This window comes from Capra hircus, chromosome 8 (genome assembly GCF_001704415.2).
Source record: "Capra hircus breed San Clemente chromosome 8, ASM170441v1, whole genome shotgun sequence".
NCBI lineage: Eukaryota > Metazoa > Chordata > Mammalia > Artiodactyla > Bovidae > Capra > Capra hircus.
This window is the reverse complement of record NC_030815.1, coordinates 10472059-10499819: the sequence shown is the minus strand read 5'-3', so window position 1 is coordinate 10499819 and position 27761 is coordinate 10472059. Positions and strand designations below refer to the sequence as shown.

At 41.5% G+C, this 27761-nt stretch overlaps 1 protein-coding gene across 1 annotated transcript in view; it reads left to right on the top strand.

The window, feature by feature from the left end:
• ELP3 (elongator acetyltransferase complex subunit 3) overlaps positions 1-27761 on the top strand; it is a 125124-nt gene that overhangs the window by 70198 nt on the left and 27165 nt on the right. Inside the window, exons 11-14 of the mRNA XM_005683552.3 lie at positions 13459-13549; positions 16948-17013; positions 19136-19363; positions 20279-20360. Of these exons, the coding sequence (XP_005683609.1) occupies positions 13459-13549; positions 16948-17013; positions 19136-19363; positions 20279-20360 (467 nt within the window). The remainder of the gene's footprint in view (positions 1-13458; positions 13550-16947; positions 17014-19135; positions 19364-20278; positions 20361-27761) is intronic.

Below are 27761 nucleotides of genomic sequence, written 5' to 3'. Positions count from 1 at the left end.
CAGATGAAGAGTTGGCATCCTCCCCACTGTATTTAAATCCCTTAGTGCTGTAACCAGTGAGTCTCAAGCAATGAAGACATTGCTAAAACATTAAAAGCTTAATTTTACAGGTTTTATGAAATATCACTGAGGGACACTATCCTGGCTTATCATCAACTGAAAAAATAAGGGCTTTGAGAAAACAGGAGCAGCAAATATAATCTCTCCAGTAAAACTATAAAGGGGTCATGACAGAAAGAATTAAGAGTATGTATTTTAGACAATCAAAAGGGCATAGGAGGAGAAAGTCTTGATATTATGCATGACTAACATGAAGCTGATTAAAGAAACATCCATGTTCCCAGTTCTCCTGTCTGGACCCCATTACAGCTCTCTGGAAAATCGAACAGTAGAAGAGGCCCCTGCCCCTGTCCGCCCCCCAGCTCTAATCCTAGAGGCCAGACCGTCAGAGGTGTTTTTCTACTAGTACATCGCTCACAGGGTTTATGCGGAACACGCAGTGCACGGGGGTGTAGCATTAAGCTTTTGAAGTGACACTCTTATTACTTTACCAATGTGTGAGTGAATTAAAACCTGATAGACTGCTGTGAGACAAGAAGTAAAATGCCAACTTGGTAATGTCCTCAGTGAATCTCTGGACAGTTTCTATTTGAAGACAGTGATGATTCAGTTGCCAACAGTGAAGACCTTTGGTAGAGAGTCATCTTGAGTTTAGCTGTGTGGTCAGATTTTCATGCTTTGGGACTGATAATTTACTTAACTTTTTAATTTATTTTTGATTTGGAATAAGGTTGTTTTGCACCGTTCTGTAGGTTTCTGGCGTACAACAACACGAATCAGCCATCAGTTCAGTTCAGTTGCTCAGTCGTGTCCGACTCTTTGCAACCCCATGAATCACAGCACGCCAGGCCTCCCTGTCCATCACCAACTCCCGGAGTTCACTCAGACTCACATCCATCGAGTCCGTGATGCCATCCAGCCATCTCATCCTCTGTCATCCCCTTCTCCTGCCCCCAATCCCTCCCAGCATCAGAGTCTTTTCCAATGAGTCAATTCTTCGCATGAGGTGGCCAAAGTACTGGAGTTTCAGCTTTGGCATCATTCCTTCCAAAGAAATCCCAGGGTTGATCTCCTTCAGAATGGACTGGTTGGATCTCCTTGCAGTCCAAGGGACTCTCAAGAGTCTTCTCCAACACCACAGTTCAAAAGCCTCAATTCTTCGGTGCTCGGCTTTCTTCACAGTCCAACTCTCACATCCATACATGACCACTGGAAAAACCATAGCCTTGACTAGACAGACCTTTGTTGGCAAAGTAATGTCTCTGCTTTTCAATATGCTATCTAGGCTGGTCATAACTTTTCTTCCTATACATATATCCCCTCTCTCCCTTGCTTCTCTCCCCCACAGAGAGCCAGGCTGGGCTCCCTCTCTTATATAGCAACTTCCCTCTTAATTCTGAAGTTGATTATTTTCTAGTATTTTTAATATAAAGATAAAATCTTTGTCATTTTATTTTTACATTTTTGTGTTTTTAATATGGCTATGATGTTGTTTTTCACGTTTCCATTAGAATTCTATTTTTTTGTGTAGCTCACTGTGGACTTCCCTGTAGCTCAAACGGTAAAGAATCTGCCTGCAATGCAGGAGACCAGAGTTCGATCCCTGGCGTGGAAGATCCTCTGGAGAAGGGAACAGCAATCGTCTCCAGTATTCTTGGCTGGAGAATCCCATGGTGGGCTACAGTCCGTGGGGTTGCAAATAGTCGGACACGACTAAGTGACTAACACACATGTATTGTGGAATTCATTCAAGTTTACAATATCTTGCTACTTGTTTTTTAACCATTTTATTTACGTATTTTGTTTATATATACTGCATAATATGATTCAAGTTTATTTTACATTGACTTGCTTTTGGTTATCAATAATCACTGAAAGTCTTGACTAGGCTTTTGTGGTACTTGGCTGTAGGGTGTAATGTGGCACCACTGTTCATTGATCCCAGTACATTTCTTTTTGATCATGTGATGTTTATGCTTCTTCCCAACAAAGTTTGTAGAATAGTACTAATTATCAGAACTTAACATTTTCTTCTCAATTTTCAGCCATGTATTTAATTTTTCTTGCAATATAACTATATTTACATCAACACAATGATATTTCATTTATAAAGGTACTGTAAAATCACTTTCAATATATGTGGTATTAGCAGGCTTACATTATTTTTCTAAAACTTTCTTTGTATAATTGGGATGCAGTATATTTTGTTATTGTTGTTCAGTTGTCAAGTCATATCCACTCTTTGCGACCCCATGGAATGCAATGCACCAGGCTTTCCAGTCCTTCACTATCTCCCAGAGTTTGCTCAAAGTCATGTCCATTGAGTCCATGATGCTGTCTAACCATCTCATCCTCTGCCACCCTCTTCTTTTGCCGTCGGTCTTTCGTAGCATCAGGGTCTTTTGCAAATGTGCCACCCTTCGCATCAGGTGGCCAAAGTATTGCAGCTTCAGCATCAGTCCTTCCAATGAATGTTGGGGTTGATTTCCTTTAGGATCGACTAGTTTGATCTCTTTGCTTTCCAAGGGACTTTCAAGAGTCTTCTCCAGCACCCCAGTTCAAAGGCATCAATTCTCTGGCACTCAGCCTTCTTTATGATCCAACTCTGACATCCATACATGACTCCTGGCAAATCCATAGCTTTGACTAAACAGACTTTTGTCAGCAAAGTGATGTCTCTGCTTTTTAATGCTCTGTCTAGGTTTGCCATCCCTTTCCTTCCAAGGAGCAAGTCCTTTGATTGCATGCCTGCAGTCACCGTCCACAGTGATTTTGGAGCCCAAGAAAAGAAAATCTGTCATTGCTTCTGCTTTTTCCCCATCTGTTTGCCATGGAGTGATGGAACCAGATGCCATGATCTTAGTTTTTTGAATGTTGAGTTTTGAGCCAGCTTTTCCATTCTTCTTTTCACCCTCATCAAGAGGCTCTTTCGTTTCTCTTCACTTTCTGCCATTAGAGTGGTACCATCTGCATATCTGAGGTTACCACCAGAGTAAATCTTCATAGCAGGTGGCAGGTTTCATGTTATTGCTACCACTTCTAGTATTTCATGCTTCTCTTTATACTGTCATCATGATCACTTCACAGTGTCTTGTGTGATAGTACAATGAGTTCTCTCAATTTAACAGACAGTAGGTCTGTGCGGTACATTTTATACACTGGCAAATAATGCTTTTTGAATTCTAGTCAATGATTTGAAAAATAATCTTCATAGTTATCATTTTAATGGCAGCCTGGTAATCTAGCATTTCAATTTGTCTCATTCAGCAAATCGTTCCCTAATGTTGGACATTTAGGTTGCTTCCTAGTTTCTTCATCTCTCTTTTTTATTATTATTATTACCTTGGCCTCCACTCCATGAAAATTCATGTGCATAGAACTTTTTGCTTCTGTTGAAGTAACCTGTTAGAATAGTAGAACCCAGGAGAAAGATTACTTGTTAAAAAAAGGGATCTAAGCATTGTTGTAACTATTCCTATTAACATACTTTCTGGAACAAGGAGTGTATAAATAAATGAGTGTTCCTTTTTTACTATGTATATTGATATGGTTTTCCAAAGGAATTATGTCTGATTAGAGTAAATATGCGGTTTCTGGTTTTATCATAACCTCTACAGAATTAAATGGTTATATTTTTTATTTTATTTACCTAGGGGTTTTAATTTGCATTTCCCTAGTTATTAGGATTAACATTGCTCCCATGAAGCTGATTATTATTTGTGTCTTCTTACATCACTTGTCTGTTTATATATAATTTGCCTGTCATGGAATTTGGATCATAAAGAAGATAGATGGTGCTTTTTATTGAGATAGGTCAAAAAGAAAACTTGATAAATTTTACCTTTCAAAGGTCTTGGAATGATCTTCTCTTTCCTGGGCAGATAGACTAGGAAACCAGCAAACTTATGTTCGTGTTCACATAGTACACTTCAGTTCAGTTCAGTCTCTCAGTCGTGTCCGACTCTTTGCAACCCCATGAACAGCAGCACCTCAGGCCTCCCTGTCCATCACCAACTGTGGGAGTCTACCCAAACTCATGTCCATGGAGTCGGTGATGCCATCCAACCATCTCATCCTCTGTCGTCCCCTTCTCCTCCTGCCCTCAGTTTTTCGCAGCATCTGGGTCTTTCAAATGAGTCAGCTCTTTGCATCAAGTGGCCAAAGTATTGGAGTTTCAGCTTCAACATCAGTCCTTCCAATGAACACCCAGGACTGATTTCCTTTAGGGTGGACTGACTGGATCTCCTTGCAGTTCAAGGGACTCTCAAGAGTCTTCTCTAAAACCACAGTTCAAAGGCATCAATTCTTCAGTGCACGGCTTTCTTTATAGTCCAACTCTCACATCTGTACATGACCACTGGAAAGACCATAGCCTTGACTAGACAGACCTTTGTTGACAAAGTAATGTCTCTGCTTTTTAATATGCTGTCTAGGTTGGTCATAACTTTCCTTCCAAGGAGTAAGCGTCTTTTAATTTCAGTTGCAATTACCATCTGCAGTGATTTTGGAGCCCCCCAAAATAAAGTCTGACACTGTTTGCGCTGTTTCCCCATCTATTTGCCATGAAGGGATGGGACTGGATGCCATGATTTTAGTTTTCTGAATGTTGAGTTTTAAGCCAACTTTTTCGCTCTCCTCTTTCACTTTCATCAAGAGGCTCTTTAGTTCTTCTTCACTTTCTGCCATAAGGGTGGTGTCATCTGCATATCTGAGGTTATTGATAGTAACACTTGACAATTTGGTAGCTGTGTTTTGGTAAAACAGCGTCATATCTCTGCATGAAAATGTTATACTCCATTTACTGCTATTTCTAAAGTTATGTTCAGATACAGCTAGAATACGATATATCTCGACTTCCAGAAAGAAATTTGTATCAAGGACTCAGTGGTCAGATTTTGAAAGAGAAGTGCTAAGGGAAGTGTTAATGGGTGATTCAAGTTATGTCCAAATGTGTACAAGAGAAGGCTGAGTGCTTAGATGGTGTTAAGTGGCTGAGAAACCTTCTGATCTGGGGAAAGAATCACAGGGTTTTCACTCTGCAGTGTTTCTTCTAGCTTTGGTTTTAAACTCTTAGAATAGTTCTAAGAAAATGTAGAAAACTGATATGGTCCAGAAGTACAACTGAGCATCCTCACTCTGTTCATTTGGAAGCGGTTGGTTATATCTTACTGTAAAGAAACCATTGGCAAAGGAAAAAGCCTCCTCCCAGGGTGTTTAATCCAGGGGATTTTATTAATTATAGTTTATTTTTGTTTTAAATCATAGCAAAGGAAAATTGTGTGTCTTTGTGTTCTGTGCCTTAGAAAATCTGGCTTATTCCTATGTAGGTTCACCTCGTGTCAGCTTCTGCTAATTACTGACAATTTGCTTAGTGTTGACTCGTGAAACTAAACTCATACATGGAGAAGTTTCTAGGAATTATTTTCTGGACAGGTATCAGAAGAAATGAACAAAGGAAGGAAAGTGGGAAGGAAGATATTTCAAGTAAAAACAATGTTTTACACTTGTCTTTTAAAAAAAAATTACAATTTCCTCACGCCACCTACCCCTCCTTTTTCTTTCTTCACTATTTTACACTTTAAATTTTATGACAGTTGAGTCAGTAACATCTAACTGGGTATTTTTATGAAGTAGCACCCCAATGAATCATTCTGTATTGCAGCACGGAAGAGTGGAGGCAATGATTAAATGTAAAATTCTCTCCAGACACATGATGGAGCCACATTAAACTGCCGCTGCCCACAGGCTATTTGACAGCTGTCTGCCTTGATGTGACTTTTATATCAATGTGAAGCATTAGAATAGAATACCAATTTGCAACCAAAAGATGTTTCTGAGGTGTGAGGAACTTCAGACCAAAAATAGCTCTAGACATCACTTTGAAAGACTTTTGATGAGAAAATTGCAAATATTAGTACCTCTAAGCTTGACAGGTTACCTATTGAAATAGAAAAGTGAATATTCCTGAATGGAGTATCTCTTCAAGCCAAGAAAGTGAAACTAGACTGAAATTGAAAACCCTAAAAATAAATGAAACTCGCACCTAGATGAATGTGGCAAAGTCAGAGCGTCTATAATCTTACCTGGACTTTGAACTCCTGAGAGTCTGCGATAGTGTCAGTTTATGTATCCCAGGTTGCTTTATATACTGTGTTGCACATAGAAGATGCTCAATGTATATAGAACTCTCTCTCTTCATTTTCAGTGAAAATAAATTTTTATCTCTGAAAGTGGAGATGGCCACATTTCTATTCTGTAATGAGGAAAAACTCCCTTCTGGGACACTCCAGGCATTTCACTGCCAAAGACCCTTAAAGCCATGTTGCATGTTGTAGTGACGGACATGAATGTAAGGACATTTATGAGCTGTCAGAATCCTTGTGAAGCCCTGTGTTATCAGGTTAGCACTGACTTGTGCTTTGGGGTAGCTAGCCCCAGCTTCAAGGGATGTGCAGCCTTGTAGTCTCAAGGGTCTTTAACTTGGCTTAATGCTCTGTTCTCACTATCTTGAAATCATTAATAATATTTTAAGAAGAGACCCTCTGTTCTCATTTTGCACTACTGCTGCTACTAAGTCCCTTCAGTCATGTCTGACTCTGTGCGACCCCATAGACGGCAGCCCATCAGGCTCTGCCGTCCCTGGGATTCTCCAGGCAAGAACACTGGAGTAGGTTGCCATTTCCTTCTCCAATGCATGAAAGTGAAAAGTGAAAGTGAAGTCGCTCAGTCGTGTCCGACTCTTCACGACCCCATGGACTGCAGCCTACCAGGCTCCTCCATCCATGGGATTTTCCAGGCAAGAGGACTGGAGTGGGGTGCCATTGCCTTCTCAGGCCCCATAAATGATTAGCTAGCCCTGCTGGTAATTCTGTATTTCCTTCTATCATATAGTTCTGTTTAATAGCACTATATGATAAAACCTACTCCTCAGAGAATTTACTTGTATTGAACATTTTAGTATGTCTTTTAAAAGTACTGATACATTATTAGAAATATTTTGTAGACCCCCTCTTCCTTTGCCTACACCTTCCCTTCCCATCATCGCCAGCGGAGGCAATACCCCAGAGCTGTTGACAGCAGCATGCCTAACACCGGAAGAAATGGAGAGTGAGAACAGCGAGTGCAGAGGTGGCAGATAGAGTAGTTGGGAGGTTGGTTACATTGAGCAAATGATTGTTGTTTGATTTAGCAAACACATAAGCATACTAAAAATAAGAGAGCCAGACTTCTTCCTGAAGGGATTTACAAGCATTGAAAAGTAGAAAGCTGAAAACAACACTGAGTCGTGGATCAGAATTGTAATTATCAGCACGATCTCACAGCTTTTTAAATTGATATATAGAAATAGATAGATGTATTGTTGTTTTTAGTTGCTAAGTTGTGTCCAACTCCTTGTGACGTCATGAACCTCAGTGCACTGGGCTTCCCTGTCCTTCACTGTCTCCCGGAGCTTGCTCAAACTAATGTCTGTTGAGTTGGTGATGCCATCCAACCATCTCATCCACTGCTGCCCCCTTCTCCTGCCCTTAGTCTTTCCCAGAATCAGGGTTTTTTCCAATGAGTCAGCTGTTCACATCAGGTGGCCAAAGCACTGGAGCTTCAGCATCAGTCCTTCCAGTGAACTCAATTCCATTGAATTCCAATCAACTTAATTCAGACTTGATTTCCTTTAGCATTGACTGTTTGATCTCCTTGCAGTCCAAGGGACTCTCAAGAGTCTTCTCCAGCACCACAATTTGAAAGCATCAATTCTTTGGCTCTCAGCCTTCTTTATGGTCCAACTCTCACATCCATACGTGACTACTGGAAAAACCATAGCTTTGACTACATAGACCTTTGTCGGCAAAGTGATGTCTAATATGCTGTCTAGGTTTGTCATACCTTTCCTTCCAAGGAGCAAGTGTCTTTTAATTTTATGGCTGCAGTCACCATCCGCAGTGATTTTGGAGCCCAAGAAAAGAAAATCTGTCGCTGTTTCTTTTTCCCATTCTATTTGTCATGAAGTGATAGGACTGGATGCCATGATCTTAGTTTTCTCAATGTTGAGCTTTAAGCCAGTTTTTTCACTCTTCTCTCTCACCTTCATAAAGAGGCTCGTTAGTTCCTGTTTGCCTTCTGCCATTAGGGTCTTGTCATATGCATATTTGAGGTTATTGATATTTCTCCTGGCAATCCTGATTCCAGCTTGTGATTCATCCCGCCTGGCATTTTGCATGATGTACTCTGCCTAGATGTTAAATAAGCAGGGTGACAGGATATAGCCTTCATATACTCCTTTCCCAGTTTGGAACCAGTCTGTTGTTCCATGTCCAGTTTTAACTGTTGCTTCTTGACTTACGTACAGGATTTTCAGGAGGCAGGTAAGGTGGTCTGGTATTCCCATCGCTTTAAGAATTTTCCACAGTCTGTTGTGACCCACATAGTCAAAGGCTTTGGCATAGTCAATAAAGCAGAAGTAGATGTTTTTCTGGACCTCTCTTGCTTTTTTGATGATCCAGCAGATGTTGGCAATTTGATCTGTGATTCCTCTGCCTTTTCTAAACCCAGCTTGTACATCTGGAAGTTCTCGGTTCATGTACTGTTGAAGCCTGGCTTGAAGAATTTGAGCATTACTTTGCTAGCACGTGAGATGAGTGCAATTGTGCAGTGGTCTGAACACTCTTTGGCATTGCCTTTCTTTGGGATTGAAAGGAAAACTGACCTTTTCTGGTCCTATGGCCACTGCTGAGTTTTCCAAAGTTGCTGGCATATTGAGTGCAGCACTTTCACAGCATCACCTTTTAGGATTTGAAATAGCTCAGCTGGAATTCCATCACCTTCAGTATCTTTGCTCAAAGTGATGCTTCCTAAGGCCCAGTTGACTTCACACTCCAGGATGTCTGGCTCTAGGTGAGTGATCACACCTTTGTGGCTATCTGGGTCATGAAGATTTTTTTGGTATAGTTCTCCTGTGTATTCTTTTCACCTCTTCTTAATCTCTTCTGCTTCTGTTAGGTCCATACTGTTTCTGTCCTGTATTGTGCCCATCTTTGCATGAGATGTTGCCTTGATAGCTCCAATTTTCTTGAAGTCTTTCTCTAGCCTTTCCCATTCTGTTGTTTTCCTCTATTTCTTTGTATTGTTCCCTTAAGAAGGCTTTCTTATCTCTGCTAGCTATTCTCTGGAGCTCTGCATTCAGGTGGATATGTATCTGTCTGTTTCTCGCTTGCCTTTCACTTCTCAGCTATTTGAAAGGCCTCCTCAGACAACCACTTTGCCTTCTTGCATTCCTTTTTCTTTGGGGTGGTTTTGGTCACTGCCTCTGTACAGTGTTACAAACCTCTGTCCATAGTTCTTCAGGCGCTCTGCCTATCAGATCTAATCGCTTGAATATATTTGTCACCTTCACTGTAAAATCATAAGGTATTTGATTTAGGTCTGACCTGAATGGCTTAGTGGTTTTCCCTATTTATTCAGTTTAAACCTGAAGTTTGTAATAAGGAGCTCATGATCTGAGCCACAGTCAGCTCCAGGTCTTGTTTTTGTTGACTGTATAGAGTTTCTCCATCTTCATCTGCAAATAATATTGTCAGTCTAATTTCGGTATTGACCATCTGGTGATGTCCATGTGTTAAGTCATTTCTAAAAGCAATGATACCTCAGTAGTAATGAGCACAGTGAGTGCCCAGATCTTGGTTTTACATACCATGCTCCACTGAAAGGAAGCAGGACTGCTTGGGTAAATGGCCAGTTCTAGGGTTGGGGCAGCAAACATGTAAGATAAGCCTAGAACATCTTGTTGCAGAAAGTAAGGAAATACGCAAAGAATGTTGCAGATATGTCAGAAGGACCCAGAAGCCAGCCTAAATGCATGCCTACTGGCCACATCTAATTTAAGCAACAAAATAATGTTGATATCAGACTACTACAACTGGTTGAATAAAATAGGAGTCTGTGAGTTTATAAATTAGAGAAGGGAACATTCTTCCTTGGAATACAAGCTCAGCTAACACAGAAGAGATGGTAGAAATAATCACCAGTGATGCCTGTTGCAGGGCAGGTGGTGTAGGATTCGTCAGCAGATGCTAGACTGGTGGGCGGAGGGTCGGTGAGGAACAGGCACTGGCGTGGTATCTGTGCTTGCGTCAGCTCTCATGCTGTAACAGGTATTCTGAAACAATCCGCTTATTAACACATTCTTCACATTTTTGTGCTTTTTGTTGATTTTACTGTTTAAAATGTCCCGGACTTCCCTGGAGGCTCAGACGATAAAGCGTCTGCCTACAATGCGGGAGACCCGGCTTCAGTCCCTAGGTCGGGAAGATCTCCTCGAGAAGGAAATGGCAATCCCCTTCAGTATTCTTGCTTGGAAAATCCCATGGATGGAGGAGCCTGGTAGGGTACAGTCCATGGGGTCACAACGAGTTGGACACGACTGAATGACTTCACTTTCTTTCTTTCTTTTTTTCATGCATAGTGTTCCTGAGCACAAGAAGATTGTGATGTCTCTTACAAAGAAAATAAGCATGTTAGATAAGCTTCATTGCAGCATGAATCATAGTGCTGTTGGCCATATACAGTGTTACTGAATGAATTCTGTGTTAAATAAAGTGTCTTTGAACAGAAACACAGAACAAAGTGATGTGTTGATCAGCGGAATAAAATGAACCGAAAGCAGACAGGAACCTAACCCTCCGTTTTTCATAGGAGCAGTGCTTCCATATTTGCTCATTCAGTGTTCATGGCACATTATCAGACTTCACTGCACTGAATAACAAGAGTCAAATGAATCTCACGTAATGGGTACTAAGTGGTTGCCATTGAGAGTATCAGATTAATTTCATATCACGTATAACAGTGTTATACTTTGTTGTGAAACTACATATATTTGTGAGTAATTTAATAGAATGTTGTTCAGTCGCTAGGTTGTGTCCAACTCTTTGCCATCTCATGGACTTCAGCACGCCAGGTTTCCCTGTCCTTCACTATCTCCCAGAGTTGACACAAACTTATGTCCATTGAGTTGGTGATGCCATCCAACCGTCTCATCCTCTGCCTCGCTCTTCTCTTCTTGCCTTCAATCTTTCCTAGAATCAGGGTCTTTTCTAGTGAGTCAGTTCTTCCCATCAGGTGGCCAAAGTATTGGAGTTTCCGCTTCAGCCTCAGTCCTTGCAATGAATATTCAGGACTGATTTACTTTAGGATTGACTAGTTCAGGGTTAAAAGAGGCATTTGGGAGATTTTAACTTTGGTTTACGTAATATGAAATAGTAAAAAACTTAAAACAGTTTTTTATACATTCCTTCCTAAAATAAACTGTTTTTTCCTCCATCACCTAAAAGAATACCCTAATTATCTGTGTAACCAAATAGAATCATAAATTCTATTATGCTTATTGGGGGTATGAGCACAAAAAAAGAAAGAAAAAAACCTGCTTTTTCCTTCACTAGCCTTCTTTCAGTTTCTTCTGATTACTAATTTAAGGTGTACCTGGGGACTTCCCAGGTGGTCTGGCTGCTGGGACTCCACACTTCCAATGTAGGGGTCCTGGGTTCTGTCTCTGGTCAGGGAGTTAGATCCCACATGCCACAGCTCAAGATCCCTCGTGCTGCAGCTAAGACCCAGTGCAGCCAAATAAATATGTAAACAAAAATAAATATTTAAGATATATCTGGTGTTCAGTTCAGTCACTCAGTCATATCTGACTCTTTGTGACCCCATGGACTGCAGCACGCCAGGCCTCCCTGTCCATCACCAACTCTCGGAGTTTACTCAAACTCATGTCCATTGACTCGGTGATGCCATCCAACTATCTCATCCTCTGTCGTCCCCTTCTACTCCTGCCTTCAATCTTTCCCAGCATCAGGATCTTTTCAAATGAGTCAGCTCTTCACATCAGGTGGCCAAAGTATTGGAGTTTCAGCTTCAGCATCAGTCCTTCCAATGAATATTCAGGACTGATTTCCTTTAGGATGGACTGGTTGGAAGGAATTACAGTTCCAAAGAAAGAAAGTTTATTTTACTAAAAAGTATAAGTAAACCACAGATATTAACTAATCACTCTAAATTATATTTTTTTATGTCACTTTCAACTCCCTGGTATGTCATTCCCTTAAAGAATTTTGGCTTATTGCTTTATAGTTGCTTCCAGAGTCTATTTTATTATGTGTAGTTTTTAATATAATTGATTAGCTTTTGATACTTTTGAATGAGTGGGGAATATCTTATTAGAATCAAATGGTGAATTAGCTAATTGTATTTACTTAACATTTGGAGGGATAAGTGAAAAGAGAAGGAAAACACTCAAATTGATTCAAAAGCAAAAATGAGGAAACAAGATAATTGGTGTATCCTTCAAGTCTTCTAACCCACCAAATATTAGACAAAACAAATTGGGGACTTGTCTTTAAATAGGAGATGTGCTAAGCATATTCTTACTTCAGATTTTTTTTTTTTTTTAGCTATTTTGTGTTAAGATATTGATTTTTCTCTAGAAGGGATGTTGAGGGCTACTAAAATGAAGCTCATAATTTCAACTTTTGATCAAAGTTTCCTTGGTGCCTGGCACTTAACACTATCTTAATGCCAGGAAATAAATTTTATCTGCTTCATCTTTAAGCAAGTTCTTGTTCCCTTCTAGTGAAGTTGTGCTCAATCATGCAGTCGTGTCCAACTCTGCAACCCCATGGACCATAGCCATTCAGGCTCTTATGTCCGCAGAATTTTCCAGGCAAGAATACTGGAGTGGGTTGCCATTTGCTCCTCCAGGGGATCTTCCTGACCAAAGGATTGAACCCACGTCTCCTGAGTCTCTTGCATTGGCAGGCGGGTTCTTTACCACTAGCACCACCAGGGAAGAGTCACTTCTAATTTAGATTTTTAGGAAACGGGGGGTGGGGGGCAATATATTCTTTGAGACCAGTTGTCATCTAGGCCAGGCTTTTAAGCTTCCTGGTTACTTGTCATTCAGCAACTCTGTGGGAACGTGTTTATAAGCTATAAATACGTGCATTAATAATTTTTATTTCTTCTCTTTTAAACAAATTGGATTTTGTAAAAACAACAACAAGAATTGTATTTCCTGTTTAGTACAGGTATCTCTTCAGCCAAAAATCATTATAATGGTTATTGGATATTTGTTTTGTATTTAGTAATCTTATAAAGTGATTTCATCAGGTATTTCTTAAGAAAACCTCGCATGATTGGTGAAAATCATAATTTCATAGATGGAAAAACTGGGAGGTAGAAAAGCTGTGAACTTGCTTTCCAGTTAGAATATTCAGCCTCTGTTTTCTTGGTCTGTTTTGTAGGAGTTTTTTGAGGGGGGAAGGGTGGTTCTCCTTTTGTAAAAAATATCCCTGCCTTCCTGTTTTAGAGAGTGACTTACATTTTGCAATATCTGATGTTTTCCTTCTGCAGAGATATTCCAATGCCATTAGTCAGCTCAGGAGTGGAGCACGGAAACTTGAGAGAGCTGGCGTTTGCAAGAATGAAAGACCTTGGAATACAGGTAAGAGCCTGACTGTGACTGCAGAGATCAGAGTACTCTCAGACATGTGATCACCTGATAAACTTACAGGCTGGTCAAAGAGCTTTCATGCATTGAAGCCCTTCTTTCTGTACAGCATGTTGAAGCTGAAGTAGTGGTTCCACCATCTGCATCCCATCCCTGCACCCCTCTGCTTTCTCCTAAAAGTGTGGGTTTGTCAATGTAATGGTTGTTTTCTCTTGCCTACTGAAATTGCCAACTATGTATTCAGCTCCTTTTTTAGAAAACCTCTTTTCTTTTGAAATACTAGGTGTGTGATTCTTGACCAGTGGTTATAGACAAATACGACCTTTGAAGAAACAAGGATGATATGCTGAAATAATTACTGATGTTATTGTCCAGATATACCACTCTCCCTTGCCCCACCTTGCCCCTGTGTCTCATCATTTGCTTTTTTATTTCATGAATATTTACTAAGCACCTCCTTTCTGCTTTCCCTGGAAGTATAAAGAGCCCAGGAATCTGCAGATGATTTTGAAATCATGATATGGTTTAAAACTCCGTGCCCTAGGAGCTATTTCTCAGAGCTGCTAGGAGGAAAGGCCAGGGGGTGTCAAGGCCTGAGCCTGCATGCTGGCCTCTGCCTTGAGCTCCTGCTTCACTTGGTCTGGTGCGGAGCTGAGGGAGGTCCTCACACACAGTGCAGACATGGACCACTCTTTGAAAGGCATTGTTTTAAGGTCTACGCATCATGTTTGTGGACATATCTGAAACATTGTGTTCTCTTAGTTGATTTGTTATAAAGAAGTTTTTCTTTTCTTTTTTTCAGAAAATGGTCTAGAGTTTGTGAACATTATTGGCTTATTCTAACAAAATAATAATAATAATAATAATTTAAGTTCTAGAAAAATAGCAACTGTATGTACAGTAATTGTTATTTAGTCACTCGGTCCGGAGAAGGCAATGGCACCCCACTCCAGTACTCTTGCCTGGAAAATCCCATGGATGGAGGAGCCTGGTGGGCTGCAGTCCATGGGGTCGCTAAGAGTCAGACACGACTGAACGACTTCACTTTCACTTTTCACTTTCATGCACTGGAGAAGGAAATGGCAACCCACTCCAGTGTTCTTGCCTGGAGAATCCCAGGGACAGGGGAGCCTGGTGGGCTTCCATCTATGGGGTGGCACAGAGTCGGACACGACTGAAGCGACTTAGCAGCAGCAGCAGTTGCTCAGTCATGTCCAACTCTTTGTGACCCCATGGACCATAGCCAGCCAGGCTTCTCTGTCCATGGGATTTCCCGGGCGAGAATACTGAAGTGGGCTGCCATTTCCTTCTCCAGGGGATCTTCCCGACCCAGGGATTGAGCCCAAGTCTCCTGCATTGGCAGGCAGTTTCTTTACCACGGAACCACCGAGGAACCCCATGTACAGCAATGAATAGCCCCAGCCAGTATGCGACTGCTCTGCTCCCTGGTCCCCAGCTGTCCCAGTTCCTCAGCTCCTCCTCCTCCTCCTCCTGGCCTGGTTAGTCTGATAACCTCATCATCCAGCCATCATCTTTTTTTTTTTGATTTATTTAAATTTTTTTTTTTTTTACATTACAATACTGTATTGGTTTTGCCATACACTGACATGAATCCACCACAGGTGTACGTGAGTTCCCGATCCTGAACCCCCCTCCCACCACCCTCCCCGTATCATCTCTCTAGGCCATCCCAGTGCACCAGCCCCAGGCATCCTGTATCCTATATCGAACCTAGACTAGCAATTTGTTTCTTACACGATAGTATACATGTTTCAATGCCATTCTCCCAAATCATCCCACCCTCTCCCTCTCCCACAGAGTCCAAAAGTCTGTTCTTTACATCTGTGTCTCTTTTGCTGTCTCGCATACAGGATCATCATTACCATCTTTCTAAATTCCATATATATGTGTTAGTATACTGTATTGGTATTTTTCTTGCTGGCTTACTTCACTCTGTATAATAGGCTCCAGTTTCATCCACCTCATTAGAACTGATTCAAATGTATTCTTTTTAATGGCTGAGTAATACTCCATAGGGTATATGTACCACAGCTTTCTTATCCATTCGTCTGCTGATGGACATCTAGGTTGCTTCCATGTCCTGGCTATTACAAACAGTGCTGGGATGAACAGCACTCTTACCCTCTTAAACCTTGATAGGCTCTCATAAAGTAATCTAGGATTGAGTCTCAAGACTGGAATTCAGTCGTAGCCAAAAGTTATCTAGTTTACCTAGGCAGTGTCTTTACTAGAAAATAAGGATAGCCCAATCTCTTTCGTAAAAACCATTCCCCACCCCTCCAAGAAAGGACAAAAGCAGGCAAGTGTTCTTTAGGAGCATGGGATATGGGTTCCCGGGGCATGGAAATAGCTTAGTTTTTCTAGAACTGAATAACAAACACTTATTTTTCTCATAAAATTCTCTCCATATATACACCAAATACACTATTAGTAGTATACTGCAAGACGTCATCAGCTTTCCTAAGGTGATCTTTTCTCACCGATGGAAAGCGTTAGAGTCTTGGAAATAAGCTCCACAGTTTGTTCTATAGGGGAAAGTATACCACGGGACAGATAATAGTCCCTGTGAGGATTTTGTAGTTATAAGTGTCAGGCTTCACAGCCTGCACACTGGGTCGTGGAGTAGAAGCGAGAGTCACATCATGTAGCCAGGCCGTGCACACATCCACAGGCAACTTTGTGCTTCCTGGGACATTCAGAGAGCCAGTCTGCCGCCATGACACCACGATTTGGACTGTATAATAATAAAAGCTCTTTCCTCTCCTTCCTTGCATTCCTTCCTCCCTCCCATCCTTTATTCCACAGAGCCCTTCTCTGCAAAAGATAGCAGTCTTAGTTTCCCTCTTTCTGACATTTCTAAAATTTGATACGAATATGGTGATGCTAGAAACATTAACTGCTATAAAATGGTGAAGGTTTTCGAACATTAGGAATTCAGTTGTTACTCTTCTATAGATACAGTTTGGGATTGCACTTTCAGATACAGTTGTATCCTCTGGGTAAAACTATGTTAAAATTTTAAGAGCTATGTTCTTTCAATATTATGTATTGATCTCCTTTGGATTCTAAACTCCTTTTAAAAGCAATACACTGTTAACTTCATATATTTCCATTTTGTTTTTCCCTATCTTCACATTCATTAAAAATGGCTTCGTTTTTAAATTCGGTTTTTTAATCTCAATGTAAATTATGTCCAGATGTAATTTTGAGCCCAGAATTTGATGGAGAAGTTTCAGTAAAAATTGTATCCGTGACCGGTTTTATATCTGCCTCCCCTTCCCTCTTTCTTTTCTTTCTCTTTATTTTTTCCCCATTCCTACATCCCTCCTTCCTCCCCTTTCTTCACTTCTTTTGCTTTGTTTTTTTCACAGTGTCGTGATGTGAGAACCAGAGAGGTTGGAATCCAAGAAATTCATCACAAAGTCCGGCCATACCAGGCGAGTGTCTTCATTTTGTAGAGATTAGGTCCTCCTCATTACTCTTTGTCAGGCCTGGGCCTATACCTGCTTATGTATTGTGCTGTGTTTAGTTGCTCTGTCATGCCCGACTCTTTGCGACCTCATGGACTGTAGTCCGCCAGGCTCCTCTGTCCATGGGGATTCTCCAGGCAAGAATACTGGAGTGGGTTGCCATGCCCTCCTCCAGGGGCTCTTCCCAACCCAAGGATCAAACCCAGGTCTCCCGCATTGTAGGTGGATTCTTTACCGTCTGAGCCACCAGGGAAGCCCGAGAAGACTGGAGTGGGGTGCCTATCCCTTCTCCAGGATAACTTCCCGACCCAGGAATCAATCTGGGTTCTCCTGCATTGCAGGCAGATTCTTTACCAGCTGAGCCACCAGGGAAGCCCAAGAAGACTGGAGTGGGTTGCCTATCCCTTCTCCAGGAGAACTTCCCGACCCAGTAATCGATCTGGGTTCTCCTGCGTTGCAGGCAGATTCTTTACCAGCTGAGCTACCAGGGAAGCCCTATAGTTAGAACCAAAACCAAGCTCTCAAAGTTAATGAATAAACTAAGAGCAAAGAGTCATTGAGAATCGGGTCAAGTCAGCAAAGCCAGACATGAAGGTCACTCAACACTAGAAGGGCCAGGTTAGGAAGATAGGTTGGAACTTCATTATAGATCAGTACTATTCAGCAGAACTTTCTGCAGTGTTGGAAATGTTCTGTCATCTGTGCTACCTAATATGGAGTCAGCTACCAGTCACATGTGACAGTTAAGCACTAGAAAGGTGGCTAGTGCAAGAAGAACTTATTTTTTAATTTTATTTAATGTCACAGTGTCAAAGAATTCAAATATAAATAGCCAAATGTGACTAGTGGCTACCTTCAGGTAAAGCTGAGTGTCACATGCTTATCTCTGTGTGCAACTGTTCAGTTATTGCCCGTTTGTGGTAATCAGGTGAAGAGATCACCCTCATCAACAGGGTTTCTAGAAAACATATTTTTAATGAATTAATTTCTCTCCTGTTATGTCATCGTGTTAGCTATTTGCCAGATTTTTCTGTGGGGGTTCTCTTTCCCGTGGGAGCCTGTTTGAGAAAGACTAAAAGAGACGAGATCTGCAGCTGATATTTCTCTTCTCAAAATGAATTGACAGTTTTCACATCTTGGACCTTTCAAGGAAAAAGTAGACCCTGGCACAGTTAGTTCGTCTGCCAAATTTCTTGTGCAGTCCAGTTACACAGCAAACAAGAAGCTGAGGAGGAATGTCAGTGTCAACCTGATTGATCACCCCACTGTGGGTCCAATCTGCCTATTTTTGGAGTGCATCTGAGTGTGACCATGCCCACATACATAGCTTTCTCTGCGTGTCAATTGCTTAATATTTGTGCAGAGTACAAGGGCCACTTGAGCAGGATGCAAAAATCAAAACACCATGTGGAGTGCTAACATAAAAGCTTCCCCTAAAACCCCTCTCTGGTGACGGTATTTTCTTTAACCTGTTAATCTCACAATTAAGCATACTGTTGGGTTGGCCAAGAAGTTTTTTGGGTTTCTCCATAACATCTTATGAAAAAAACCCAAATGTACTTTTTGGTCAACCCAATATTTTAAAGGTCCTGTGGGATACTTTTTCTGAAAATCCCGTCAAGGAATGAGACCAACACATTTTCCCCCAAAAAAAGCAGGTTTTAGTGGAAGAGGTGAGAACTAAAAACCATTGAGCACCTCACAGTTCTGGGGCCCCGGGGTGTTCCCAAGAACTATGTACATGACATAATGTATAATTTTACCTTAGAGACTTTTCATAGAGGTTGAGAGATTTAAATCCATGGAAGTATTAACTGAGCCAAACCCTGTAAGAATCTTAAGGTTAATGAGGTTCAAGTATTTATAAAATGGTAACAGTTTTCTCGTACACCATCTGTAGACAAGGCACAAATTCTCAGTTATAGTCAGTGCTATTGAGAGACAAGTAAAAAGAAACGTAATTTGTGATTATTTATTGTCTATCCTTAACTATAGATATTAGTTTAAATAAATATATATAATTATAGAAATGTACTTTGTTCTCTCTTTTTTTTTTAAAAAAGTTTTGTGTGGCTTTTTATTAAAACAGGTTGAATTGGTGAGAAGAGATTATGTTGCAAATGGAGGCTGGGAAACCTTCCTATCGTACGAAGACCCAGATCAGGACATCTTGATTGGCCTCTTGAGATTACGGAAGTGTTCAGAGGAGACATTCCGTTTCGAATTGGTTGGGGGTGTGTCCATAGTCCGAGAGCTGCACGTGTACGGAAGTGTGGTCCCCGTAAGCAGTCGGGATCCCACTAAATTTCAGCATCAGGTATCCTGGACTGTATTTCTGTTTGACTGTGGTTAAGAAGTTGCTCAAAGGAGGAAAAGAGAAAAGGGATTGCAGGGGGGAGAGGGAGGGCAGAGAAGGAAAGGAAGAGGAGAGGAGAAAGGAAAGTGCAGAAATAGAGGAACCAACATTACGGTTGTTCAGAGAGGTTTTCTCTTTAAATTGTACCCCTTGGGCATGAGGGAGGGGGAGGGAGAGATGAATTGAGACTCAATCAACTGGAATATAATAATAGACTGAACCATAGGAAATTGCTATTTTTGAAAGTCAGAAATGATCTAATACCGGCAATTTTGTGTGATTCAACTATTTTGGAATCGAAGGGGATGATAATGTGAAAGAAAGCACTTACGAAATTTTAAAGCACTTTGTCAATGCAAGCTAAGAGATAGTGGCATGCTATTCTACTCCCCCAAACAACCTAAATAAATAACCACTTTTTTTCACTTTCAGGAGAGCAAGTTAAAACTGCTAATGGTGGACCTAGCATTAAACCCCCAAATAGATGATTTAAGAATATTGCCTGGTTTCCAAAAGCCTTTTAGAAACTGAAAGGGTGACTAATAATACAAGATTAGATGCTCCAGACTTTCATCACCTGCCTAGAACTTGTTTAAAAAGCAACAGAAATTGACAGGCAACTCCTCCCTTGCTGTGACTAGATTACATCATCCACAAAATACCTTGGGATGGCTTTTGTTGCAGAGTTATTCCTAGTCTGCCCCTGAGTACTTTTGGTATAATTGAATCATTTCTTTCCTTATGCCTATAAATGGGTTTTTGTCACTCTTTTACGAGTTTAGCAGCTACTAAGTATCAGCCTTCTTGTTTTATGGACCCCTCATAATGACCTCTCTCCTTCACAGTTCCCTAACCCCCCTTATTGCTTCTTGGTAGGGCTTTGGCATGCTGCTGATGGAGGAAGCAGAACGAATAGCCAGAGAAGAACATGGATCTGGGAAAATAGCCGTTATATCAGGTAACTGGGGGTAGGCCTAGGGGGAGGGCAAAGTTCATGATTCATTCACATTGTTAACTTGGTACCACAATTAAAAGTATCTCAGGCTGTTGCAGGGAGGGGGACCCCTTCCAGGGCCCAAGAGTGGGCTTTTGTCTGACACTGGGAAATCAATTGTCCAAGGAGACACACGTGCTGACAAAGCAAGAGACTTTATTGGGAACGGGCGCCCGGGTGGAGAGCAGAAGAGTATGGAACCCACGAGGGCTGCTCTGCCACGTGGCCCACAATCTCGGCTCTTTTGGTGATGGGATTAGTTTCCGGCTTGTCTCTGGCCAGTCGTTCTGACTCAGGGTCCTTCCTGGTGGTGTACGCATCACTCACCATAGATGGATTCCAGCGAGAAAGATTCTGGGAGTTTGGCAGGACATATAAACTGGCGTCTCCACTCTCCTTTTGACCTTGCCCAAGTTCTTCCAGTTTATGGTAGTTTGTTATGGCCGGGTTCCTTATCAGGACCTCCTATGCAAGTGGTTACTCCTGTGCAAGGACCACTCCTGCCAGTGGTTACTATTCGGGCCTGGCCAGGGTGGGCGGTTTTAGTCAGTGGTTCTCCTAACAAGGCCTCTCTTGCCTCTGTTTATGATTATTATATTCACACTTGGGCAGAGCCAAATAGGGAAAGACTGGTGGTGCTCTGGCACAAAGAAAATTGCTGTAAGCAGTCTGGCAGAATAGAGCTTGCAGACACTCTTTGCTGGCAAGATGAGTAATCTGAACCCCATCTCCTCATGGTCTCCCCTGTCTCATGTCCCCTATCTTCATGGTGCCCTCCTGACCCCCACCTCCTCATGGTCTCCCCTGTCTCATGTCCCCCATCTTCATGGTGCCCTCCTGACCCCCACCTCCTCATGGTCTCCCCTGTCTCATGTCCCCTATCTTCATGGTGCCCTCCTGTACCCCGTCTCCTCATGGTCTCATGCTTCGTTGCCCAGTTACTCTGTCTGGGAAAATGAAATCAGATGAATGAATCTAAGAAAATCGTAAGTTAATGTGGTAATTGCCAGTATTGTTCAGAAAATTAAAATAGAACCTCGTTGCTAGTACAAGATGTTTCAAGACAGAGTTCTTTACTCCTTAAAAATTGTTTTCAATGACTTTGTTCCGGGGAACAGATTTCTTTCCCTTTTTGGAAGCATTCCCCTTAGCCTCACCTAGGACATCAGGTGATTGGGGGAGGTGGGCGTGAAGGGATAAGTCTGGTATAAGTGGAATAGAAAATAGCATGACTACACCCGTTCACTCGTACTCTTCAGTGTCATACCCTTACAAAATTTGCTCTTCTCAATAAGCAGCTAACAGAGTGAAAGCCCTGATCAAGATTCAGGTTACTTTTCCCTCCAGCATTATTAAATGAAACTTAAAAAAAAAAAATCAGTGGTATGTTGCCAATCAATAAATCAATACCTTGGCCCAGATTTTAATGATTACAGTTATGAAAATGTAATGACCCACGCTCCCTTAATCGATTATGTAATCTGGCTGTGGTTTTTGGCATTTTCCACACAGATTAATAAAGCATTTTTTAACACTGCTAGCTCCCTATATTTTTCTATGTTATCTTGAATATTTTTTATTGAAGTATAGGTGATTTACAATGTTGTGCTAGTTTCTGCTGTACAGCAAGATGACTCAGTTATTTACATACATAATTCTTTTTTACATTCGTTTCCATTATGGTTTATCCCAGGGTATTGAACGTAGTTCCCTGTGCTACGCAGTAGGACCATCCTAACCGCAACAGTTTACATCTGCCAGCCCCACACTCCCAGTCCATCCCTCTGCCTCCCGCCTTGGCAACCATGTCTGTTCTTTGGGTTTTTTCTGCTACGTTAAACCCTCTAAAGAGGTGGGAATTAAATGAAGCTCACCTGATTGGTTGCCAGTATTTGTAATTTAAAAAGGTTTACTTCTCAATTGTTCAGCTTGTGGTTGAAAGAGGTCCACCTTCCCTGGTACCAGGAAAGGGCCAAACTGACTCAGAGCTCATTATACATGTGCATCTGTGAATCACCTGAAATTTCAGCTGGCCTCTTTTGCCAGCGAACTATCAGTGTTTCCAGTAGTACAGTGCTTTCCAAGCCTTAATGTGTTTGTGAATCATCTGGAGATCTTGTTAAAGTGCAGATTGTGACTCGTTGGGTCTGGGTTGGAGCCTGAAGGCCTGTGTGTCTAACCGGCTTGTAGTAAGACCATTCTGATTGTCTTCGATCACACTTTGAGGAGCAAGATTTTAGTGTTCTCTTCCAAACGTAGTATTCTGTTTCAGATCAGTAAGGTAAAGGTATTCTCTGTGACCCTGGCAGCGCCTGCATTCCCAAAGTCTGATATGCAGCCGTGTGATTTTCTGGTATCTGTGGGAACCTGATGAATTTTAAAGCTGAAGGGCATCTGTATTCTGTCACTTCTCTGCATTAGCTGATTTGCCTTCGTGCTATCTATCTCTTTTTTGAAATGTTATATGCAGAGAGGAGTGTCTGATTTGCCTGGGGACACATTCAGTTACCTGTAAGAACCTCACTGTTTTTTGAACAGTGTCTTACTAAGTGGAAATCAGCATCTGTGCTCTTTGTAGGTTATTATTCTAATCTAAATAATAGCTCAATTTCAGATCATCTGCTTGTTGAACTTTTAAAATAGCAAGAAGAGACTTGCTAAAAATAGCAGGGAAAAACCTTTCCCATTACTAGCTGTCACAGGTAGACTACTGGTACAGGGCTTTCTCTTGGCCAGCAGGTTTTTACAGGAGCAGCCCTGGAAATGCGCTCTTGGTACTCAGGTGAGTGCTGTGGGAGGAAGTGGTACTTCCTGTCTCTGACCTATGAGCCCTCCCCAGTGCCCTGTACTGAAGAATCCAACTAGGGCCTTGGCTTTCTGTTTGACCCAAGATCTGATCCCCCTTCAGATGAAAACATTAAGAACACTTACTCTGTGTGTGATGCATTGTATTTCTCTAATTAGTAACATACTAGTGTTCTATTTGAGTTCCTGAATTAGACACCTGAGGTGTCCATTATTCAGAACTTCAAGGAGGACAGATTCAAAGTGTCCTTGTTGGGTTTTAATCATAATGTGTTTCTTGGTTGGTTGTTTTCCTTCCCTCATTTGTTCAGTTGACTTTGGTCTTCCTGATTTAAGTACAATGCTGTGTGTCTGTGTGTTTTAATTGGTTTTTGTAAAGAGTCAGTTATTCTCCATAAGTTGATCCTTAGAATGAAAATCTTAGGATAGTGCTGGTGCTTCTGGGCTGCACTTATTCACAGTACTTCATTAGACGTGATGTATAAGAAGAGACACTTGGGCAGGGGCGTTAAGATTCTGTTCCTGCACTGACAGCAGCTCTCCTTGTGATGATCTTGGATAATGTTGCTCGAATCTCCACGGACCTTTATTTCTTTACTGAAAATAAGTGTGTTAGGTTAACATTTGCCATTCCAACAGTCTAGAAATGTGCCCCTTAAATAGCTTCATCTCTTTTAGTTCTCAACAAGATCAATTGTGTTTTTACTGATTTCATATTAAGTACATTCTTTTAGGAAACCATACCAGGAGACCCTTTAATTTCATTAGTAATTAGTCTCATTCAGTCTGGGTATTTGATGACAGAAATGATGATAAAGTTTCCCGTAGGTGGCTAGCCCTATCTGTGAGATGAAGTGGATGCCTGTCCACCTCAGTGCCATCTGCTGATGCTTTGTGATCTGTGTCCTACCTTGCTTGTTTTTCTTTTCCTGACCTTGTCCTTGATTTGTAAATCTATCCTTCCCCTGGTCTGTAGGCTTTTGTATAACTCATACACAGTGGTAGCCTAGATATTCTGTCCTGGCATAACTAGTAGCTTGAAGAAGGGAGAGACAGATCACTTATCATGCTGGTTACACTGACGCTAAGAGGCATGCGTTTATGTAGAATTCTTTTAATTAAATTCTGATTCACTATGATTCCCCTTTATCTTGCCAGCAGATTGTTTCTGTTACTTGGATTTATAACCCTCAATCCTGCCTCTGGACAATATGACTAACTACCCAGTAGATCTGATTTCAAGCACTAGTCAGAAAGACTCCATATATTCTGTTTTTCCATATTAAAACACAAATTGTTTTTTATTTGTTGTCTCAACATATTTTGTTTATAAAAGGTCCATGTTGTGTATTTCACAGCTGATTTATAAAAGATTAACTTGATAGCTACATGAGAAAATTGAAAACCCGTTTATCAACATCAAATGAAACACTGTCTCAGAGTGTCTTTTCTTTTTATATATTTATTTGGCTGTGCTGAGTCTTAATTGCAGCACACGGGATCTTTGATCTTCCTTGTGGAATGTGGGATCTTTTTTTTTTTTTCCTAAGTTGGGGTATGTAGCTGTGGAATGTGGGATCTAGTTCCCTGACCAGGTATCAAACATGAGCTCCCTACATTGGGAATGTGGCGTTTTAGCCCCACCAGGGAAGTCCATCAGAGTGACTTTTAAGTTTACTCATTCTGCCTGAGTAAATTGTCTTGGTAAACTGTGTGTTTTCAAATTAACCATCAACTCTAACTGTTAGAGCAATAATGAATTTCTTAACACCAGAATCGCTACATGTCTGGAGTGTCTCCTGTGTGCAGGGGCCCAGGGCTGGGAAGGCAGATAGAGGAAGGAGGAGATGATGTCCTGCCTTTGAGGATGTTCATGTGGACCAGAGCAGCTCATGCAGTCTTCACCCTGCAGCTTGTCTGTAACTGCAGAGGAAGACAGGCTTTTCCCTACTTAGACTATTTCTCAACTTAGGATTAGCTGCTTCAGCATGAGAGAACAATCTTTTTCTACATATAAAAATGGGTAAATCACTAGTATGAGAACAATCAGCTTATGAAATAATATGCAGGCAGGAAATAATAGTTAATTGCTGCTAAATACCCAAGCAATTAATTAGTCCCTATTAAGTCCAAGCACTGTAGTATCTTTCATCAACTTGCTCTTGTTGCTTCTATCAACATCCAATTGTTTAAGATGAACAAATTGTATTTACTTAAAAGCCATGATGTTTATCTACCTAGATGATCAGCTTTCTCTCCTTTAAAAATGTTATGATGGAGCAGTTTTTTTCTCTTCCCCCTTATAGTGTCAAGTGCAGAGATTTATACTGTAGAACCTAACCATAACATTTGTAATGCCATCACTAATAATCACCATGGAAACTGGAGATCTCTGATGTCACACTGCCCGTACCATTTTTGAAAGGGCAAATATAACTGTCAATAGACACTATTTAAAAAGCCACTTAATACCCCCAACAAAATGACCTTTTTTCCTTTAGGCAGTTTTGGCTAGGTTTCAGATCCAGTCGTGTTCCTGTTTCATTTTGCCAGGCTAATTGCTATGCATCATGACGGACAGCTATTCCCCAAGCTCCCCCCACTACCTTCGTCATAAGCAGTATCCTATTTGTGTTCTTTCAAGTAGAAAATTAACATGGCCATTGGCCAAGAATTGCACCAGGCTGACGGATCAAACAATGATGATGAGGAATGAGGAAAATATCAGATTGTTTGATGACAGAAATCACTGAAGTCAGAGATCAATAGCCATTTTGTTTCAGCCTATTAAAAAGGCAAAGAAGAGGGCAGGGGAGGCGAGTTTAAATATAGGATGAGCAAACTGAGTTTCTGTGGGGATACGATTATTCTAGATCATGGAGCTCAGAGACACATGACTCTAAAGGCATGTCTACAATCCCAACTAGTGAAAAACATCATTGTGCCTGAGACTTACAGCGTCTGATATGGCTTCCTGGAACTGAAATGAATGGTCTTGTACCCCAGAAACACTCATTAACAAAATAATATTTGGGCAAAAGGAACAATTATTTTGTTTCATTGGCCAGTGTTCCAGGCTGCACATATCTCCCTCAGTTGGAGGCAAAGGTAGTTTTGTGCTTTGCATTTTCATCTAGTTGAAAAAAAGGGCACATTTGTAACTAGATCTGTCTGGTAATGGACTCATAATCATTACTAAAATGCCTGAAAAAGCTTTTCCTCATTTTGGCTCACCTATTTGCTAATGGACACAGGAAGCTTGCCAAAGGCAAACCGGTTTGGGCCATGTGTGTTAATATAGGACTTCTCAGGAAGGAAGGGAAAAGATAGTTTCATCTTTTCTAACTTCATAATAATTTACCCCTTTACAGTTTTTTCATAAATTATTCGCTGTAAGTTGCTCAGTTGTGTCCAGCATTTTGCAACCCCGTGGACTGTGGTCCACCAGGCCTCTCTGCCCATGGGATTCTCCAAGCAAGAATACTGGAGTGGATAGCCATTTCCTTCTCCAGGGGATCTTTCCAACCCAGGGATCGAACCAGGTCTTCTACAATGCAGGCAGACCCTTTATCATTTGAGCCACCAGGGAAGTCCAAATGATTTCCTAATATTCCCGTAATGAAATGCACACCATTCAGTTCAGTTCAGTTGTGTCCGACTCTTTGCGACCCCATGAATCGCAGCACGCCAGGCCTCCCTGTCCATCACCAACTCCCGGAGTTCACTCAAACTCATGTCCATGGAGTCGGTGATGCCATCCAGCCATCTCATCCTCTGTTGTCCACTTCTCCTCCTGCTCTGGTAGAGGAACAGAGTTAGAGTGTATGGTTCCTAAGAATATTCCTGAGCAGTCTGGGAGCTTTGATATAAAGGCTTGCTTTTTTGTTACATGCTTCACAGGCTTTTTTCTGCAGAAGGACGCCTTCCTCAGAAGTCTAGCCTGCAGTGGTCACCGTCTGCTATCTGTCACAAAGGCCCTTTTATAGTTCGTTGCAGTGTTAACTCCTTATCACTGTAACATTTGTGTGCTTGGTACTGTTCTTTTCTCCGAGTGTTTGACATTGCTCTAACCCATTCAGTTTGATAAGGCTCTTCTCTTTGAGATCAATTAGAGGGAAGGATTTGGCAAATTCTTGCCGGTTGGGTGAGCAGATAACTAAATAATGCTGGAAAAGACTGATGCTACCTTTTTTAGCGGCAGCCAAGATACTGATATTATGGAGCCTTTTAGCTGGGACGCTTCTGATTCCAACAGGACATTGTTGTTGTTTTCCAGTCAGTAAGTCATGTCCAACTCCATGTGACCGCACAGCCTGCAGCACACCAGGCTCCTCTGTCCTCCAGGAGATGTGCTCAAATTCTTGTCCGCTGAGTCTGTGGTACTATCTAACCACCTCACCCTCTTCTTTTTTGTTGTTCAGTCGCTAAGTCATGTCCAACTCTTTGCAACCCTGTGGACTGCAGCACAGCAGGCTTCCCTGACCTTTACCATCTCCCAGAGCTTGCTCAAACTCATGTCCATTGAGTCGGTGATGCCATCCAACCATCTTGCCTTCTGTT